This window comes from Watersipora subatra, chromosome 6, assembly GCF_963576615.1.
Source record: "Watersipora subatra chromosome 6, tzWatSuba1.1, whole genome shotgun sequence".
Lineage (NCBI taxonomy): Eukaryota > Metazoa > Bryozoa > Gymnolaemata > Cheilostomatida > Watersiporidae > Watersipora > Watersipora subatra.
In genome coordinates, this window is record NC_088713.1 from 8,550,116 (window position 1) to 8,571,246 (window position 21,131).

General features: G+C 34.3%; 1 protein-coding gene across 1 annotated transcript in view; it reads right to left on the reverse strand.

The window, feature by feature from the left end:
- The window catches only part of LOC137398011 (uncharacterized), a 28,135-nt gene that overhangs the window by 571 nt on the left and 6,433 nt on the right, over positions 1–21,131 (reverse strand). Inside the window, exons 3-9 of the mRNA XM_068084109.1 lie at positions 19,526–19,660; positions 18,435–18,591; positions 15,654–15,717; positions 11,567–11,686; positions 10,042–10,153; positions 7,183–7,240; positions 1,469–1,597 (exon numbers count right to left, since the gene is read on the reverse strand). Coding sequence (XP_067940210.1) covers positions 1,469–1,597; positions 7,183–7,240; positions 10,042–10,153; positions 11,567–11,686; positions 15,654–15,717; positions 18,435–18,591; positions 19,526–19,660 — 775 coding nt within the window. The remainder of the gene's footprint in view (positions 1–1,468; positions 1,598–7,182; positions 7,241–10,041; positions 10,154–11,566; positions 11,687–15,653; positions 15,718–18,434; positions 18,592–19,525; positions 19,661–21,131) is intronic.

The following is a 21,131-nucleotide window of genomic DNA, read 5'->3' on the forward strand; positions in this document are numbered from 1 at the left end:
AGTAAAATTTCGATGCAACTTAATTTCGCAGCTCTGATGAGTGCGAAAATATAATGATGTGAAAATAAACGCAGTGGAACAAACATAATTAGATTCCTCAGGTTCGGTTCACCAGTAAGAAAAATTTTTTCAATTTGAGATTAGTTTGTAATTGTAAACCGCAGGTAGAATTGTGTGGGCGAGATCGATAATACAATCGACTGTGAACATATGTAGAATAGCGCATTTCCTTTTTAAATAAATATCATTTAAAAGCACCAAGCCTGTAGAACTCAATGAAAAAAATAGAAATCAAATATAATAAACAGTTTTTTACACTCTTTCAGAAATGTGAGGTCTTAGAGGTAACTGAAGAAACAAAATGGCTGATGTAACCCAATCTTGATAATTGGCATAATTTTTAACCCTTTGAACCCTAGCCATCCTTGTTGATGTGTGTCAGCATCCTTGGGAAATTTGTCTACCAATCCGAAGTTTTTAAACATTTATTAAATGTATCTAAATGTGGTCATCATACAATGATATTTGGTAAAACACTAGTGAATTAATTGAACAACCCACAGCAAATGTCACCAAATAAAAAAAGTGTTTCACAGTTATTCGGGCTAAAACTATCAAAATTCGTACGATTTTAAAAACTCATAAAAAATCTATATAGTAGTATCATATATCCACCAAGCACATGTTCTTCATCCTGTTATGACTCAAAATAATCTGGAAAATTATAATTAGTATCATATAATTGTTCATTAGTGTCACAATCATCCATGACCTACCAGCGAATGAGTCGTATCAATATTTTTGTGCTACCATTCCAATAAAAATTGTTATTATAACGAAGGAGCTAGATAAAGGTGTTTGAAAACGGTTAAAAAGGGAAGAAGAATTTCTGGTCAAATGCTCTGTGTAAGAATTGATTTGATTGGGTTATGCTGTTATTTAGAAACAGCATTTTTAAACAGAGCCATGCGAATGCCAGTATTCTAGCTGTTAGGGTTTCTTACACACCCCACGAAATGCAGGAATACCAGCCGTTAGGGTTTAAAGGTTACGAATTGCAAATCAAATAACTTTGGTGTGAAGCTCCTGAAACTGAAGAGAAGAAATTTCATAGTTTTGGTTATTTTCATCACTACCAAGAGTTTCAATCAATGTGTCCTTGGAAACTAATGTTCTGTTGGCTGCCATTTTTCATCTCTCGGTCAGTTAGAAATGCCCTCGGCCTTTTGGCGATATCTCAATAATTAATCGTTCAGTCGACTTTAAACTTCAGAATTATATTGAAACCGCGCAAAGCGACCAAAATTTAAAAATCCTACATAAACCAAAGATAAATAAAAAACAAAGCAAAACTACTGAGTTTACTCAGGCTTGTGAGATCAAGTGAGAAAACAACTCCTGAAGTATCTTGGCTCCAAACATCAAAGTGTTAGCAACATTTTCGCTGTCTATAAGAAAGCAAACTAACCTTGACAGTAGGAACGCGCTCTTCTTCCAAAGATGAGGGGCGAAAACTCATTGGCAGAAGATCATCGATAGGTACTTCGATATACTCTCCAGACGGTTTCACGCAATACAAAGAGTAATCTGTGCTGAACTACAAGAAAGTGGAGATATCATAATTTAGCCATACAGTAAACAAAAGTTGCCTTGCCTCCTTACAGACAACAGAACCAAAGAGATTCAAAAATGAAAATGATACTCCCAAAACATCTTTTTATGCCTTTGCATTGACCTCTCATCTTACACTAACAAGTGCATATATAGAATCGTTTTCCAATGTGAGTTGAAGCAGAACTCACACAGTTCATTACAATAGAATCTTCAAGCTCTTAGAAGAGAATTAAAGATGGAGTTGAACAGCACCTTTGTCGACTTTACCAGAAAGTATGGATTTACACACAATTCTTGTCAATTTTATCAGAAAGTATTGGTATTTTTCTATCATTAGCGACTGTTTTTGATGGTTGAGGTTATCTGACTGCAAAGATATATCTAGATTAAAATCAATAAAACTTGATCGAGATTAAAATGCTCAGAATAAAAGTAATGGGCAAAATGATGTCACTAGTTGCTATCGTTGCTACAGTTAATAACTGCAATGGGATTCAAGTTGAAAAGTTACACTTCTCTATGCTGTCGGTCTCTGCAATTATAGGCATCATAATCGCACTTTCGGTTGATCTGAGTGTTTTAACCATGATCAAGTTTTATCAACTTTAATTTCAAAACATCCTGGCAGTCAAAAAATCAGAAAAATACCTATGCTCTGTGAGAAAATCTACAAAAACTTGTGTAAATTCATCATTAGCTGAAATATAACATAAAAACCACCAAAAGGTTAAAAGTTAAAGGTTAAAATTTTACCACCACGAATGATCTTTGCAAATCTTTGCGTCTTCTTACTCTGCTATGCTTACTCTGCTGTCTTACATTGCTATGCTAAATGTTTATTTTACTTCAATTTAATGTTTCAAGATTTTTCATGGTTTGTGTCCTCGTTTTTTACATGACAATTACAGGTTCTCAAATCATTTCAACTTACGTGATATGAACAAATTGCATACAATCACTAACAATCATTTTGAAAATGTCATTGCCAGCTGCTTTAACAATCTTCCACCAAATATCCGTTCTCTTAGCAGAGAAAGGCATTTTAAACACTATTTGTCAGACTATTTATTGCATTTTAATGGCTAACTGTTGCTATTTTCCTCTTTTGTTTTACTATTGTTATATGGCCTAATTTGAAAACAATTTCTATTTGTGAAATGAAATTATTGCCAATGAAGTACTATACATAATATATATATATATATTTGAAAAATTATTGCGAAAAAAGTAAACTTTTAGTATTTGCGTTATAACGCAAATACTAAAAGTTTACTTTTTTCGCAATAATTTTTCAAATATTTCATACTCCACTAATAATCTTTTGGGTTTTTAGTGTAGAGTTCTCTTTTTATATGCTTTTGCACTTGCTTTTAGTTAATATATATATATATATATATATATATATATATTATATATATATATATATATATATATATATATATATATATATATATATATATATGAGTGATCAGAGCTTAAATATAAAATTTATTCTTTTAATGTTTTTTAAAAGAATGTTTTTTAAATGTTTTTTATCTAAGGTTTTACATGAATAAATTTTATATATTTATAGGTTAAAAATTGTAGTCACACTTGGAAAAATTGTAAAGGTAGCCGACGTTACACAATGACGGTCAACAAAATGTGTATGAAAACCATAAAAATTGACTTATAATAGCTACCAGGGTTGTGACCACATAAAAAAAAATCATAACTGCGCATTGATAATTGCTCACTGATGCCTACATGTAAAGTATATTGCAGTGCAGTAAATTTTGGCAGATATCTATGTAGTTGCATTAGCAGTGCAAGAGCAAGGATGTTGTTACGGCTGATCACTTGCTCGCCGGGCCGAGTGAGGAAAAAAACAGAAGAGACAGAGGCCAACGCCAAGACCGAGCCACGACGACACGTTCCTCATTAGACCTTTCGGTCAGTCGAGTGGGTGGCCATGCGACTGAGGGGCGGGGCTTAACATCGCACGAAGACTACAAAATCAGCTTAGATGAGCCAAAAAAGCCGAGGGCCTGGGAGTTTCACAACACAGTTTATTGTTTCTTCCTTGCAACTTCAACTGTACTCATAGATATTTGAAAAATACATATACTCATTGCCTTGAACTCAAGTGGTTTGATTCTTGTGGAGAAAGTAGCGAAACTCATCAGTTTCCTTTCCACTTTTACTACAGTGCAGGATGCAGTATACATGTAGTACAACTATTTTCTAATGCGCAGAAAGCAGTATTGGTGCAGCAGTGGTATTACCTACTGTGCATTTCACAGTGCTAGATGCGGTAAGAAACTTTTCTATTGTGGCTGTACATTAATAAAGAGCCATTTTCGTGAAAACCCATCTCAGAATCAAGCATTGAGTAGACTTTGATGCAACCACAACGCAACTTGACCTACTGTATTACTGCAAGGGTTAAGAGTACCCGATCAAGACTAGAGACCTGAGTTTAAGATTCACTATGTTTCCATGATGCGCAGTGCTGCGATGCAGCCCCCTCCGAAGTCGAGGGGATTGTACGTTTACATGCTGCGCAGTAGTTTTCAGCAAATTAGCCAGAAAAAAGAAATTGTATAAATCGAATCGCCTGATGGAGAAATAGAATCGATCATGGATACCGGAACATCAAAAACAGTCTTTTTATGTTTTTTCGTCAGTATACTTTTATTTACAATACACATTCACAAGGTTTTACAAACCTTAAAGGTTGACTTGCGATAAAATTCAAATTACAGTTATTTGGTATCATAAGATTCACCATATCTTACTCTGTTGTGTTGTAGGTGCAAAATATATGGAAATGTGACTAAAAGCTCTTAAAAGCTAAAAAACGAACAGTTAATCGCAGCCACACGAGACCGCCGTAGTTTGGATTCGCTTTTCAAAACGGATCAAATGGGACGTAGTTGTTACAGGATGGTTTCTGTTTACACTTTCATGCAACCTCATTCGTCGAAATATTTTTACAAATATAATTCACGTATTCAATAAAACCATGTCTATTGTTCTTAAGCGTCTGTTTTATCGTCATTGTAATGCCGTCACTTTTAGCACTGATTTCTTATAACTTACCGTAAAAAATCGTTAAACTTTTTAACCTCAGCTCGAAGGAGTACATATCATTGTCTGATAATCATGACGAGCATGTTGGTTACCTGTGATAATCGAAAAGTGCTGCAAAAATTATTTGCGAAGTATTGGGTCACGTGATCAGATTACGACTTGATGATTGAATAATGCCGAAAAAAAACTGTAAAGTAGCGAGCATCTATATTTAATACGGGGACTTCAGTAAAACCCGAAGTGTTTGTCATAAACTAGTACTACGATATGTTTTATAGTGAGCTTTTTATTGGCCTTTCAATACACGTGAGAACATCACGTGACAAGACGATAACCAAACTGTAATGAATACGTCAAATAAATAAATGATTCCAATCTACGGCGGCTTTTCGTTTTTGAGCTTTTAATGGCTTGTAATCACATTTCCACGCATTTGGCACCCACAACACAACAGAGTAAGACATGGTGAATCTTTTGATACCAAATAACTGCAATGTGAATTTTGTTGCAAGTCAACCTTTAACACAATTTTTACAAAGTAATATATTTTTAATAAGTATTCTCAAGTAATATATTATTTAAACGTTACTTTAGGATTTGCCATCTATTTTTCGAAAAGTGTTGGCATCGATAACAAAGTCTAGGAAAGTAATCACCTCATCATCCTCGTGGGTGCAGACCATAATTAAATTTAAGTGAAAGAAGATCGGAAGAATAGAAAAAAAAACAAGATTAGCGGGATAACTATTGTACTAGTTCATGGCGGTCGATGAATCGGCCTCCACAGCAAGAGAGCTATGCGCAGCCACTGCGCAATGCCGTTTCCTTGCTGCGAATTTGCACTGGCTTCGCACTGATCAGAGCGCAGTGATTTCAGTGCGAAGACGCCGTTTCCATGATTCGGAGAGGGCGCAACTCCGAAGTACTGCGCATCATGGAAACATAGTGATTATAAGAGTATAGACAATGACGACATAGCTAATTAGCCGTGGTGGCGGAAATGCCACGCCTCCAATTAAAAACATATCACTTAGACATTAACTTTCATCTTCCAAAAACCCAAAAAGTAGCTAGGGTTACTTATTTACAACAATTCTACTTTTCCATTCTTTACTTTGTTGGTGATTCCCATATATTAGAAGTTCTCGTTTCCTAATGTTTAAGAAAAACTCCAAAATTGTATATCAAGTAATTGGTAAAATCCGTTTTTTGAATAATAATTAATTTTTAAATAATTATTAGAATTTAAACTTCTTTGTTAGTTTAGACCAATATAACAGTCCTCCAGTCAATATTTATTTTTTAGCCCTGGTTAAAAAGTGTTAAAAAAAAATTCAGCTCAATGCAAGTGTATGCAAATTTTTTGAACATACACCGCCACTGGAAGTGAGGCTTTATATAAAACGATGTTTACATGATTGTCTATACTATTCTATGTTCTACTCAGCTAGAGAGCACATAGCATCATCTATTTTTAGCTGTCTGCTGAACTACTCGGTTTTGTAACTTCTCTGTAGACGAGTAATATATGTTCTAGTAGCAACCATTTTGACCACCAGAAAAGTAACCTGGAAAGTCTACACGTGGTCATCCCAGATTAATCACCAAACATACAATAAAATAAAGAAGTGGTCTCAGTAACGGTGCAAACACACTAGGCGATTTTATCGCCATCATGAGGAGCGCAGAGAGATCGCTGGCGCGTACCCACAAACACTTGAGCGATTCACCAGCATACGTTAAAGCGGGCACGCTCACAAACTGCCAATAGAATTATGTATCATTAGTTTTTTCAGAGTTATTAATAAATTTAAGTCAATATGGCGCCTTCTAGGCAACGACGTAAACGGCCTCAGCTTTTGTTATTAGGCCTAATCACGGATTGTACATTACAAGGAATAAGAAAAAACGATTTTTGTATTTTTAACAGTAATATTTAAAGATTTTTATAAATAGTTTACTTTATAGTAGTGGTTAATTTTTAATATAATAAATATTTGTCATTTTCAAGATGGTCAACCTGCGCAACGGTTGACTCCGAAATGTTGATTTTCAACTTGGGTTTCTTTGTAATTTTTGTGTGCTGTGTTGCACAGTACTGTGTGAGCTCTTATTAAATCTATGAACAATTCAGTGTTCATTTTGATCATGTTTCAATCGTAACAAAATAGCAAAATTTTGTTGCTGTACGTTGGTGAGCATTGATACAGAAAAATTACTAGCCATAGATGTGCATTCTGAGAAAAAAACAACCAATCGCAATGCATCTTGCATACGATAAAGTTGTAATAGAGAATCGCTAGTAATAGAGAATAGCGTGGCGCTAATCTGGGCTAGGACTCGCTGAGCAAGTTCTAGCGCAGATGAGCGCCACGCAGCGTGACATCACATTAAATATCGCCTAGTGTGTTTGTACCTTAAGGATTCTCGCACACCCAACTCATAAAGCACTTAAAAAAGATCTACTGGTCAGCTGATGGATTGCAGTTGACTCACTTCAACAAGCACTTGTCGACAGGCGCCACAGGGTCCCTTGAAGTCATCTTTCACATCACTGCAATAAAACAAATCACTACTCTTACAGAAAAGTTATGAAGCCATAAACATGTAAGCAAATAGCCTACAATATTAAAAACAGGTAAATATTAAGTACAATGGAACAAAAGATTTTCTTGATGATAAAACAAAGGACAGCACAGGAGATTTGCCAGTAAACAAAACATCTATATAAATATTTCTCAAAGTATGTGTGTATGTGTATATGTATACGTGTCCTTCCAGCTATAGTTATTTATATCTTGATTTGAAATTCCGCATTCTGATGGATTTAAACTCACTACGAATGCATTGACAAGTTTCCTATCGGACGCTTTACCACTGAGCTACAATGGCATAGTGATCACAAGCGTTTTTATATACCGCATACACCATGCCCAAGTTAATGATTTTAGCCTTGCGTCCACGAGTTACGATGCTTCTGTTCAGAAATATTTTGGGACCTAAGTATATGCAGCACAATGCTTATTCGTCTTTTTTCATTAGGGCTAATTTATTCGGCCCACGATATCAAAACCCCGAAACTTAAAATTTGACAATTTGTATACTGATTATATACAGTGGAACCTCGGCTCTTGGACGCTTCGGTTCTCAACCAACTCGGTTATCAATTAAAGATTTTGAGATTTGTTCGTCTGGGATCTCGAACATAAATTCAATCTCAACCAAACTGGAGCAAGCGCATTGAAATTGGAACAGCTCCGGAAACAGCATGGAAACATTCGTTAACAAACGGAGAAGCAATTTACGCTTCATAAGTTCTTTACAAAAAAGGAAGAACCATCTGGGATGAAGAGATTTACTGAATAAAATTGCTAGTGAGATAACCCCTCCAGTCGAGTTATACCCTAAATTGTTTTGGAGGAGAATTCGCTATACTGTAGACACAATTGTGCCCACACTTATTCCACCTGCCAAGCCTTAATGACGATTGGTTAAAGTACCTTTAACCAATCTTTACCTTTATATATATTAATTTATTTATTTTATTTATTTATATTACTTTAACATTTACCTTCATGCTTTATTTAGCTGCTTGAACTAAAAGAAAAATTTCACTGGAAAAAAATAGGTGCCCAGACTTCCCCAAAATGCTACATATATAAATCTACTAGCTGTACTACCCGACGTTGCACGGGTAATAAAAAGGTCTTTGGTCAGAAAATTGATTTGTATTTAACATAAATAACAACATTTGCCATTCTAGCTTTCAAACTACATATCATGAGAAAAGTGTTTTGTGTAATTGCAATAAGTAAAGAGAGAAAATAAAAACAACTGTAAAAGTTTTCAAACCTTCTCCAACAACTTTTAAACTTCATATCATGAGGAAAATGTTTCGTGCAGGTAAACTAAAATAAAAAAGAATTAAACGGTTGTAAAAAGGTTTAGATGTAAATGTGAAATAATTAGCAAGTAATAGCTAAATTAAGCTGGTTTTGCTACGATTAAAATAAATCATTCGGTAATGATACAATTAATACAAACTGAGAAAACTAAATGAAAATCCTGAATATGTCGAATTAATAATAACAATTCTTACATAGAAATTTGGGTATAAAAAAGTTACTGTTCCACCAGAGCTAACAATCAAAACTTTGAATACAACGATATGGAGACAATATAATTGCCCGCGCCAGAAGAATTGGCCTTGACCCCAGATATAGTAATCGAACCTTACGAAAAATATTTTTAACTCTTTCGCTACTGCAAGTCAATGTATCGGCTTTCGTAGTAATTCAAGTACAGACCATAAGCCGATATAACGGCTTTTCAATATGGTTTTACTTTTCTTTTAATTACGAAGCCTATATAATAGCTAGACTAATCAAATTTTGTCTCCAGTGAAACAACCTTGTTGCCAATCATGTACACCTAAAAGAAATTATTTTGGTTCAAGGTTTCCACTTCTATTGATTTTTCAAAACGGCAAAACCAGATCGTTATCGTCACAGCAAGGAAAAACACACTGCGTTCGTTCAACGCAAAAAAAACGTTAGATATTGCACAAGAATGGAATTCACTTTGTACTTATCTTGTAGGAAATTTTGTTCTGAATAAGATGCATTTTACAGTAAAACGATATCTGTTTTTATTCTCGAGATATTGCTAAAATACTAGCGGTATATCGGCTTTTCGAAAAGGTCGTTTTACTAATTCAGGCACAATATTCATTCGGTAAGATTTTTATGCAGTAGTGAAAGAGTTAACAGAGGCATCGTAACGCGTGGCCGCATCGGTAAAATAAGCTATTGCTATAGCCGGAATGACAGATCCACAGACACAATTTGAGAAATAAATATATATATATATATATATGTTTATACAGCATAAACTTAATTAAACTCATAGCGCACACAGAAATAAACAAACTCCTTAAATTGTAATGTGATGTGAATGTTGATTAAAAACAAGTTTTATGTCCAAAAACTTTTTTATTACCAGTGAACTGCCGGGCATTCATCTAGTATACATAATTATATATTAGAGTTGAACTTCTTAGATTAGCGTATTTTCACTTTGCGTACATAATCACTTCAGTTTAGTTAGTTAATAAATAATATTGCATAAAAAATAGTGCAGCAATTTATTCATTCCCTTATTATTTCTTTTCTCTAATAGGATAGACCGAGTTCTACACCTGTTCCTTGGAACTAAAATGGCTAAGCCGTGATCAACAATTATATTTTAACCATTACCCGGCCAACATTTGTGTATGAAAATGTATTTCGTTGGTTGATGTACCACTTTGTTGAGACAGTTTTGTTGACACAGTGTAAAGAGAAATCGCTAACTTACCAACACACTGCCGCATACTCAAATCTTTTACATCCATTAGCTACAGCATTTCCTACTGCCACCCTCTCAGCACATATGGTCAGTCCGTATGACGCATTCTCAACATTGCACCCTGGAAACAGCAGAATTCTCTAGAAGCAGGCATTAATATATTCTTTACAAGGAATTCTACGGCAAGGGACCTGTAAGCAGATTTATAACCAAGATAAGGTCTAGGAAATCTGTAACTTCTCTATTATCTTGAGGTACGGCATAGAGCCTTTCGTACTATATACATCATCTCATGGTTCATTCATTATTGGAAGAGCTTCTTGGTTCGTTGTGTCCCTTCATGCCTTTTAATTTAGATCCAATAATCGATGGTGATCCAATAAAAAAGTCGATTGCATGTTATCATCTTTTCATTTTTGGAGTTGCGATTCATTGCATAGTATTTTGGTGCTTAATGGACGTAAAGGGTAGCTGGTTTGAGCTACTTCTGGGACTGTTTCTGATACCAAAGATTACTTCCTGTATTTTACAAAAAAGCAGTAAAAGTGTCATCATACATGCATAACATAATGGTATGATAATTTTGATGATTGCGACGAAAAAAGTAATGTAGCATAACTGTAAGAGACCCAAGTAGCCTTTTCTGTCTATTACTCGCTTACTGGTCTTATTGTCATTAGTTAATTAAAACACCGTTGTATGCGAGTCGACGGGGCCACGACAGTTGTTTCGACATGTGGTGCGTCCAGCCAACTGTTGTGGTGGTTTGGCAAAGAAGTCAGACAGTCGTTGGTAGCCAGCCCTGTGCCTCAACACGTCTCAACAAGTAAAAATGTGTTTCGACACATTTTTACTTGCGGTATTTATCCTCTATCCAAGCTTGGCATTACAGTTTTTGAATTACAACGAGAAACACAGCTGGTGATTTAATAGACAAATTTTTTTGATCAGAAGATTTTGACATTTATTCTGTCAACTAGTTTTGTTGGACTACTTGAAATAGCTCTGTGAGTGTTTTTAACAGCGGCAAAAGGTTTGTGCCGGTAATTTTTCATTTTTCATAAAATTGTCAATTTTTTCTATTGTAGTGGGAAAACTTGTTGTAAATCTGCTGGTTAATTGTAGGTAATTGGTTAATTTAACTGGTTCAATGGTAGATTTCACGGTTTCGGTGTTGATTCGATACAACAGCAACGAGTCATTCTCAAATCAGTGGTTTGTAGATTAAAAAGCTCAGATCAGGCGAAAGTGTAGGCTACTTACTGAACACTAAAAGAATAATTAGTATTTGAAAACAAAACTATTAAGAGTGGTAAAAATTCAATAACTCATACCTATACGTCAGGAATCGCGTAAAAAGTATTGAGCAAATGAGATATTGCATCCAAATTCATGGAAGTCTTTAGAGCCATAAAGCAAGTTTTACTGCCGCATAAAGAGCTCCTAGAACTGGGTTTTTCAACTAGTTGAGGGCTGCCAATAATCTCCTGCTACTGCAGCAAAAAGATTAAACAAATATTCCAACTCATTGTACCTGAGTAAATAGCTTTGTCCGGTGAGAGAAGAGCCGCCCCAACCCTGAAGTTGCTGTAAGGACAGTAGGCTTTCTCACGCATGTCCATCGCTCGTTGCATTAGCTTCCTTTTGGGATCGGCTACAAACACAAAAGTTCAACGTAGCCTTGTATTATGTGTTATATATGCTAACTAGATGAATGCCTGGCCTTGCACGTGTAATAAAAAAAATTTTGCATAGAAAATTTATATTTAATCAACATATAAAACATTTACCATCCTAACTTTAACTGAAGGAGTTTTGTTCATTTCTGTGTGTGTCCAGCCAATGCACAATTCAAATACTTAAAAGCTCAGGGCTCAGCTAAAACAGATTATTGAAAAACATTTGTTTTTCAATGATCTGTTTTAAGAAAGAATGTGTAAGATAATACACAAAACAAGCTTAACAAATATGTAATCATAATATGTGCTCGTTGAGGAAAGAAAACTGCTCATGATAATGGACTGTATCCATATTAAATTAAAAATAGGCAATAATTATACAAATGACATTGTTTTAAATGGCATAGAATGAAGACGGTTAAATTTAAAAAAATTAGTTTTAATTAAAATAAATAAGGAAATAATGGAAATAAGGTAAAAAACTGTACATAATTGCAAAAAAGGTGATGCTTTGTTCAAATTTCAAGATTGTGGTAGGCTAATTTAAAAAAAATAAATGTTCTTATTTGAAAATGACAAACAAAAAAATAGGTATTGATAATAAGGCTTTTAAAAGACTTTCAAAAGGAACACAAACGCAAAACATAATATTAATTAATAATAAAAAGTATATACTTGGCTTATATACTGCAACAGCGGCTAGAATAAATTTAAAAAAAATAAATCATTTTTGCCTTACAAAAGTGGTAATACAACTTTGATAATAGAGACCATCATGTAATTGTTTTAAAATTGAGAGCACAACTCCAAAAGTACAAAATGAGCCAATATTCTATTAACAGTTTTTACGCAGTTAATGTATTTTAACCAATCGCTATTCACTGGACACACACATGACAGAAATACTATCATACCATTTTATATGTAAAGATTGATGGTATAACAAAGGAAAATCTAATGCAAATACAAAATAAAACAAGAAAAGACAGCTATACTTAAATTTCTCATAAAACAATTTATTACCATTTAGCATGTTAACAGGCTAGCTACAGTATAGCCCAAGGACCAACAGGAAACATTGTCATTATACAAGTAGTTAGGAAGCAGACTATCTTCTTAACTTACTGAAGAAATTAATATGTGGGCCACACTTTCTTACCAGGTAATGTATTTTTTCCAAAATCTTTCAAAACTTTGTGCGCGATAGTCTAATATTCAATGCCAAAACAAATCTTACCTCCAACATGATGGAGGACAAGTTGTTTGGGCTAATATAATATACATATATAATATACAGATAATGTTGTACATATATTATATATATTATATAATATATATGTACAATATTATATATGTACAATATCATATGTATTATATATAATACTATATATATTATAATATTACATATTATAATTATTATATACTAAATAATTATAATATATATTATTATATATATTATAGTTATATAATATATACAATACTGTATATATAAATATATATAACATATATATAACATATTGTTTCGGGAAAAAGTTAGCAAAGCTTTATACTGTTTCTATAACACTTGGTTAAATATTACAAAAACGGCCCATACTGAACAACTACCCAATCTGAATACGTATATTAGGTGTAAAAGGAAAATTTGACATGCCACACCCAATTTGCCTTTTACACAATGATAGGAGACATGACCAATGGGCTATGCAACTGGGCATGTCTCCAGTCATGACGGTTCCCTTGCCACCGGACTCTGACATGTTCAGCCAAATTACAGAGTCATTGTTAGTGCAACAGTGCTTTTAAAAAACATGCACAGCCCTCTAATTGCAGCAAGCTAAGCAAATATCGTACTTGATCTTCAAAGAATTGCTCAGAGACAGAACATTATATGGCGGTCTCTAACTGACTTTACATTATACAATGGAACCTCGGTTCTCGAACATAATTCGTTCCAGAAGGTTGTTTGAAAACCAAGTTGTTCGAGATCGGAAACAATTTTTCCCATTAGAATTCATGTATGCAAATTTTAATCCGTTCCAAGTCGGGAAAATAACTTCGGTAAAGTATTTTTTTTCAACATGTTACACCATTAACTGTACTGTATTCTACATACCATCAATAGACCGTGTTTGATTGTAATAAAAGATTTTCTATGTATAATGATGAAAAATTAAAACAAAAAGTAAACATTTCGTATGTTTTGCTCAACAAATTTCGATGTTTTGTTAAACATCGAAAACATTAAAGGTTAAGATACAATACCAAAAATTGCAAAAATTAATAATGAAACAGCAAAATGCAACAGATTAGTTGCATCAAATATCGTGTGAAAAAGGAAATATAAACAGCGATGGCACGCTTACTTTTAACATCTTTGAAGGAGAATCCCCATCGAAAACAATTTAGGATAACTCGACTGAAGGAGTTGTCTCCCTAGCAAATCTTTTTAGTAGAGGAGATGTCGTCCCAAGTGGTTCCTTCCTTTTTGTAAAAAATTAATGAAGCGTAACTTGTATCTCCCTTTATTAACGAATGTTTCCAGGCTGTTTCTGAAGCTGTTCCAAACCTTTAATTTTATTGCACATGCCGCGGGTTGATCGAGAACCGAATTTATGTTCCAAATCCGAGACAAACAAATCTCAAATTTTTTGGTCAAAAACCGAATTGGTCGAGAACCGGACCATTCTAGAACCGAGGTTCCATTGTATACTAGGGGAATGCCCGGCATTGCTCGAGTAGTACAAGTCTTTGCACAGAAATTTTATTTTTATTTAACATATGATAACAGTTACCATTCTAAATTTCAAACTTCATATCATGAGAAAAGTGTTTCGTGCAGTTCAAGTGAATTAAGAGAAAAAATAAAACAACTGTAAAGATTTTCAAACTTTTTCAAACAACTGTAATTTTCAAACTTCATATTATGAGAAAAACGTTTTGTGCAGGTCAAATAAATTAAGAAACAAGATAAAACAACTTTAAAAGTGTTTAAATGTGAATGTGAAATAATTAGCAAGCAATAGCTAAATTAAGTGTATTTTGTTACGATTACAATAAGAGATGATTTGGTAATGATACAATTAATACGAACTGGGAAAACAAAATATAAACTCTGAATATGTTGAATTAATAATAGCAATTCGTGCATAGAAGTGTGTGTATAAAAAGGTTACTCTTCCAGTAGAAGTTATCCATCTAAACTCTGAATACGACAATACTGGTACCGCTCGATACTGGTACAAATGTAAAAATGAGATATCGGCCGGTCTTGTACTTCATCTGATCGAATGGAGAGAATGTAGAGGCTACTCTACACTATTCTACTCTATTCCTACCCGAGATAATACAGTTGTCCGCGCGAAAAGTGTTAACATTCACTGATTTAGCTACCAAACCTTACGAAAAACTGGAAATAGAAGTGCAACGCACATTTTAAATTGAAACGACACACTTAAAAATTACAAATTAAAAAATAGGTTATAATAGCAAAAACAGTTTATAAACAATTTCAAAAAATAACAAATTCAAAAGGCTAATTAGTTAATAATAGTTAGTCATTACACCACGCACACGCATTTGGCATGTACTTTTGCACCATATGCGTGTGCGTACGGTATAGGATAAGTGCAACATATTGATAAGGATTGTATGGCTCAGTGGTTAAGCGCGTGATTTGAAAACTTGTGGTTGCAATCACCGTGAGCTCAAATCCAGCAAGCAGTGAACTTTTACATCCGAGATTTTAATAGCTATAGCTGGACAAACTGAACTACCCACATATATAGACATACGTACAGACAAACTTTGAGATTTATATAGATGAGACAGCTTACTGCGCCTCTTCCGTAAGGAGTGCTTGAATTGCACTTCATCAATTACAATAGAAATGACACTTTACCAAGGTGTGCACACTTTTTCACCTTCATGATAATGGTCACTCACCTGGGTCAAGGTCAGTAAGCCTTCCTCTTGAGATAGTTCTCACAGGATCGTCATGGCCTTCAACCTAGAAACCATCAACCAATCCGAAGTAGGTAGAAAAATGTGTGAGAATAGAAGGTGGAACAAAGTAAGTCAATTGAAAGCTGCTTCACTAATCTTAAGAGGTTTGCTAACAAATACATTGAAATATAAAAAAAATAAATGAAATAAAAAGCACATAAAGTAAACTTTAGAGAGATTGTAACAAAACATTGATGTTTGACAAAGAGTAAAAGCGACTATACATAGCAGCATGCCAATTTTTTTCTTTGCAACGGTTCTAAAAGAATTTTTTTAATAATTACAGGATTGGCTGATTAATGGTTTAAAATTTATGATGTCAATGTCATTTTCCATGTACCTATTTTATGTACTTTCACTGCCAAAAATATATTATGAAGCATCTCATTTCTGGTAACTTGGCAAGCTCAAAAAGGTGGCCTTTTGAGAAAACCTTCAGCCTTTGCAAAAATGTATTAACAACTGAGACACAAGCAATGCAAATCACCCTAAAGAAAAAGTGAAAAGCCGAACTGAACAAATACCATAAAACTTCTAGTTGAACGCCAGCCTCTATTTTAATGCCCTCTCCATTTGACCGCCGCTATAGAAAAATGGTTGAAAAATAAAGCACCATGGCATTCAATTAGAGGTTTTATGGTACATGTATATTAATAGGAGCATTAAAGGTTGACTTGCAACAAAATTCACATTACAGTTACTCGGTATCAAAAGATTCACCATGTCTTACTATGTTGTGTTGTAGGTGTCAAATACGTGGAAATGTGATTACCAGCTCCTAAAGGCTCAAAAACGAAAAGCCGCCGTAGATTGGAATCTCTTTATTTATCTGACGTAGTCATTCCAGTTTGGTTATCGTCTTGTCACGTGATGTTCTCATGTGCATTGAAAGGCCAATAAAAAGCTCACTATAAAACATATCGTAGCACTAGTTTATGACAAACACTTCGGGTTAGAATATAGATATATATAATAAATAAATAATAATATAGATGCTTGCTACTTTACAGTTTCGTTTCGGCATTATTCAATCGTAAAGTCGTAATCGACAACGTGACCCACTACTTCGCAAATAATTTTTGCAGCACTTTTCGATTATCACAGGTGACCAACAGGCTCGTCATGATTATCAAACAATGATATGTACTCCTTCGAGCTAAAGTTAAAAAGCTTAACGATTTTTTACGGTAAGTTATAAGATATCACTGCTAAAAGTGACAACATTACAATGACGATAAAAAAGACGCTTAAGAACAATAGATATGGCTTTATTGAATGCGTGAACTATATTTGTGAAAATATTTCAACGAATGAGGTTGCATGAAAGTGTAAACAGAAACCATCATGTAACAGCTACGTCCCATTTGAGCCGTTTTGGAAAGCGAATCCAATCTACGGCGGTCTCGTGAGGCTGCGATTAACTGTTTGTTTTTTAGCTTTTAAGAGCTTGTAATCACATTCCCATATATTTTGCACCTACAACACAACAGAGTAAGACATGGTGAATCTTCTGATACCAAATAACTGTAATGTGAATTTTGTTGCAAGAACCTTTAAATTAAATCCAGTTTATCCCTACAATTGCTACATGGCAAGAAAATTATTTGAGAATACAATGAAATTAAGCTTTAGAAGCTCTCATGGTACCTGTATTAGAAACACTAACCTAAAGGAACTGTTTCTAGTCACCAGTCTATAAATGTTTATATTAAAACTAGCGCATGTCTGACCAATCAAGCCAAAGGTCAAAAGTTGAGTCTCTTTTATGCTGACTCTTCTATGTACACTCTCACATTCACAAGTATGAATGCAGCCCCTCAGATATCGAGTATAATGTCTGCTAACAAAGTAACGTGTCCAAGCACAGTCATCATGGTTTCCTGCCCGCTAGGCTCTGACTTGCCCAGTGTGACTTAATCATGGAGTGATTTAACACAGGCTGAGATTCCTGTCACCACCAGTAAGCTTTTTGAGAATTGATCACCAATTTCGAATCCACTAGTGAAGCACTTGAAACCCCAAAGCCATGACTGCCCAAAAAAGGAAATCATAGTATTACCACCTGTTAACCGATGAACCGCCCGTGCACATTATCGCTCAAATCCACAAATAGCTGTGCGATTAACCGATATGATCTGCTGCTATGACGCTATTTTGCGATGAGTGGCCAATGTAATCGTTGATAGCGACGATGCGATGGACTTTCAACATATTGAACTCTGACACCAATGATCACAACTGTTAGCATCTTGATTGGCTGTTTGTTGACGAAATCGGATGCAATTTCAACCGTTTTGAAGATTGGTGTCAATTCATATTTGTAAGCATGGCAAAAAACTACACTCATGATGAATTACATAATCAGATAATTAAAAGATAAAAAAGGACCCGCGATATCACGAATGCAATTTCATAATTTTTCTAATTGGTTGTTGGTTAGAAATCACCTGCATCTAATCGATCATAGTGTGTACACCTTATCGTTGACGATGACATAAAAACAGCTAATCGTTGCAGTGCATCATACAGCTAAAAGCCGATTTGAGCGATAGTGTGCACGGACCTGAAGCCACATTTTTTGCAAAACTAGTTGAATGTTTATTTTAATCAACCTGTGGCAAGATCTTCTATCCAAGGCTATATTATTAATAGCTGCATACGTAAATAAACAAGCTAGCCCGAGAGATCATAACTCCTTCTGTACAAACTAATAACACTTACCTCTAAAAGTTTTCTTATCCGTGGGAGCACATCTGATTTGCCACTGTTTATAATATCTCTTACAGCCTTCACACACTCCTCTTGCTCAGCTAGAGTCTGTGTAACATTGACTGACATCTCTGCAGCTCTAGAACTGTGGTTTTGATCAACCTTACTCCTGGTAACATTCAGGTGCAAGTATCATCCCAGCTGTGTGTTCACATGACACCTCCCTATCACTACGTTTCCATTGTGTAAAATTGCAATTGTGCGTGCGTTAATCTACAGTGTGACAAGTGTTTCAATTGTCATATGTTCTGGATTAACATGTTAAAGTGTTAATTTACAACATGTTAACATTAACATGTTAATGTTGAAAGGTTGAAACTTTCAACCTGCTATAGCCATAGCAGGTTGAAAAGGCTAACAATATTGAAAGGTATGGCATTCGTTCAAAATAAAAAAATACTTTTCAATTCATTTAATTTTTAATGTATTGTTAAAAAATAAAAATATATATTGCAGTTTTCTGATAACTAGAAGAAAATACAAATCGTTTTCAAATATTTTATTACCAAACATACCATCCACATCTCAACTGGACTAGCTATACTGGTATTATGGATGATTTTAGAGCGATAATTTTTCAAATTTAGCTCAAACTTGGTATAATCTCAACTGTGACCAAAAAGCTAATTCTTGAAAAATCTGTATCTCTGTGTGTATGCTCATGAATAATAAAAATAGCCAAAGCAATTATAGATAAAGGTTGCGAAAATGCAAAAATACTAACATCTGAAGAAAATTTAATAATGCAAAAAAAATTTCCAATTTTCTGTGGGCCAGCTGCCTGCAAAATACCATTTTAACTCTGCACAATAACATATAATAATACGGCACAATAACACAATAATATCATTAATGAGAGATCTAAAGCAGTGCCCTTTTTGACAGGTCTAAGGCAGTAGATAGAAGGTATACAGTAGCCAAGGACCCTCAAATTTGAATAGTACTAATTTAATGAAAGCAGTGTGTAATAAAGCAGCCACTTTGCTCATCAAAAATGTCTTGCACACACAAGACTAAGTTCTCAGGAAGTTCATTGCCCTTACCGATATTTATTGTTGGATCTTAGAGTTAGCCCAGCAGCCACCTTCCGTGAAACACGCTCACTCCTCCTTCCAGTTTTAGATATATTATTTTTTCTGATAGCCTTCTCTTTTCCATGAGTAACTAGCCGTGGAGCTCTAAAATCAATCTTAACTAATTTTAGTAAATGACATCTACTGGCAGCAGAAGTTCGCAGATGCGGTAGAAAAAGCGTTTAGGGGCAATCTATATGTCACAGCTGTTATTAAGTGTCACTGTGAGAAGCATGACGAACACGTAAAATATCTAGGGAGTGATCAGATTACCTTAGAAATCAAAATTAATTCAGCAAACCGCTAAACATAAAATGAGCAGCATCCAACAAACATGTGACCTTTATGTGACCTTTCACAATATTTATTGTTGTTAATGATTCAAAGCTAGTCTGAAAATATTATTATATAGTAAATATACATATATACGTAGTACATATCCATCTTATATCTGTAAATCTCAGTGTTTGTTTTTTGTTAAACCCTGTGTCCAGTTATAGCAATTGAAATTTAGCAAGGATTAACTATCAAGCTATACAGAATACAAGGGATTCATTGCCCAAATAGTCAGTACATTGGTTAAGATACTCACGCTTGAAAAAGCTTGTTTGGGGTCAATAACTAGCACTGTTGACCATTACACATAACAATTGTTAAACTGGCCTAAAATGCGGGCATTGTATTAGTAAAGACTCTAGTAAAGATCAGGCTTTCCAGAGTTACTCAAAATCATTAGGTAATTATTCCATTACCCGTGCAACGCCAGGCATACACCTAGTACATTTTATAAAGAAGAAATCTATCTGGAAAAGCAAACCATTGATTTTTTCACTACAAATCTGTTGTGCTATGCCAATCATCAAATATTTATGTTTAGGGTAAAAATGATTGGAATTGTGTTAATTTATTGATAGCACAGTAGAACAGTAGACCGCTGAAGAAAAGCATTCAAAGTATAGTAAGCCATAATACAGTCAGACCACGACTTATGATCAATCACCTCTACATACAAAGATTTGTTTCGAGATATGAAGCAATTTTTATATACACAGATTATGTGGAAATCTACACAGGTATATAAAAATAGACAATCTAGATGCTACCGGGTAGTCTATGATTGCCTGGTAGCATATCTTAGATTCGCAACAACAGGCTACCATTATTGAATAATATGGTAGCCTATTGTTAGCCTAAGCTACAGCTATTAAATATTAGTAAAATAATATATTCCATTTTCATCTTTTATCCCAACCAAGCAGTAAAATTGAATATGAGCAATTCACCAGAAACTACTATAAGATTGTAGCTATAATGCATGAAATAAATTTCAAGTGCTTTGTTTTTGTTTCATACCGTCAAAGCCGAGACGTATGTGAGAGGATGGTCAGCTATTAAAAAATGATGTGAGGATGTAGGGGTTGGCTAGTATTGCTAAGAATCTTACTAAACTTGAAAATATTTGTGCCTGACACGATCATTTGCAAACGTATAAATAAGCTATTGAAACACCATACTAAAGATTTGTTAAAATTGACCAAACTGGATGTGAAAAATTTTTTCAAAGCTGAATGAATAT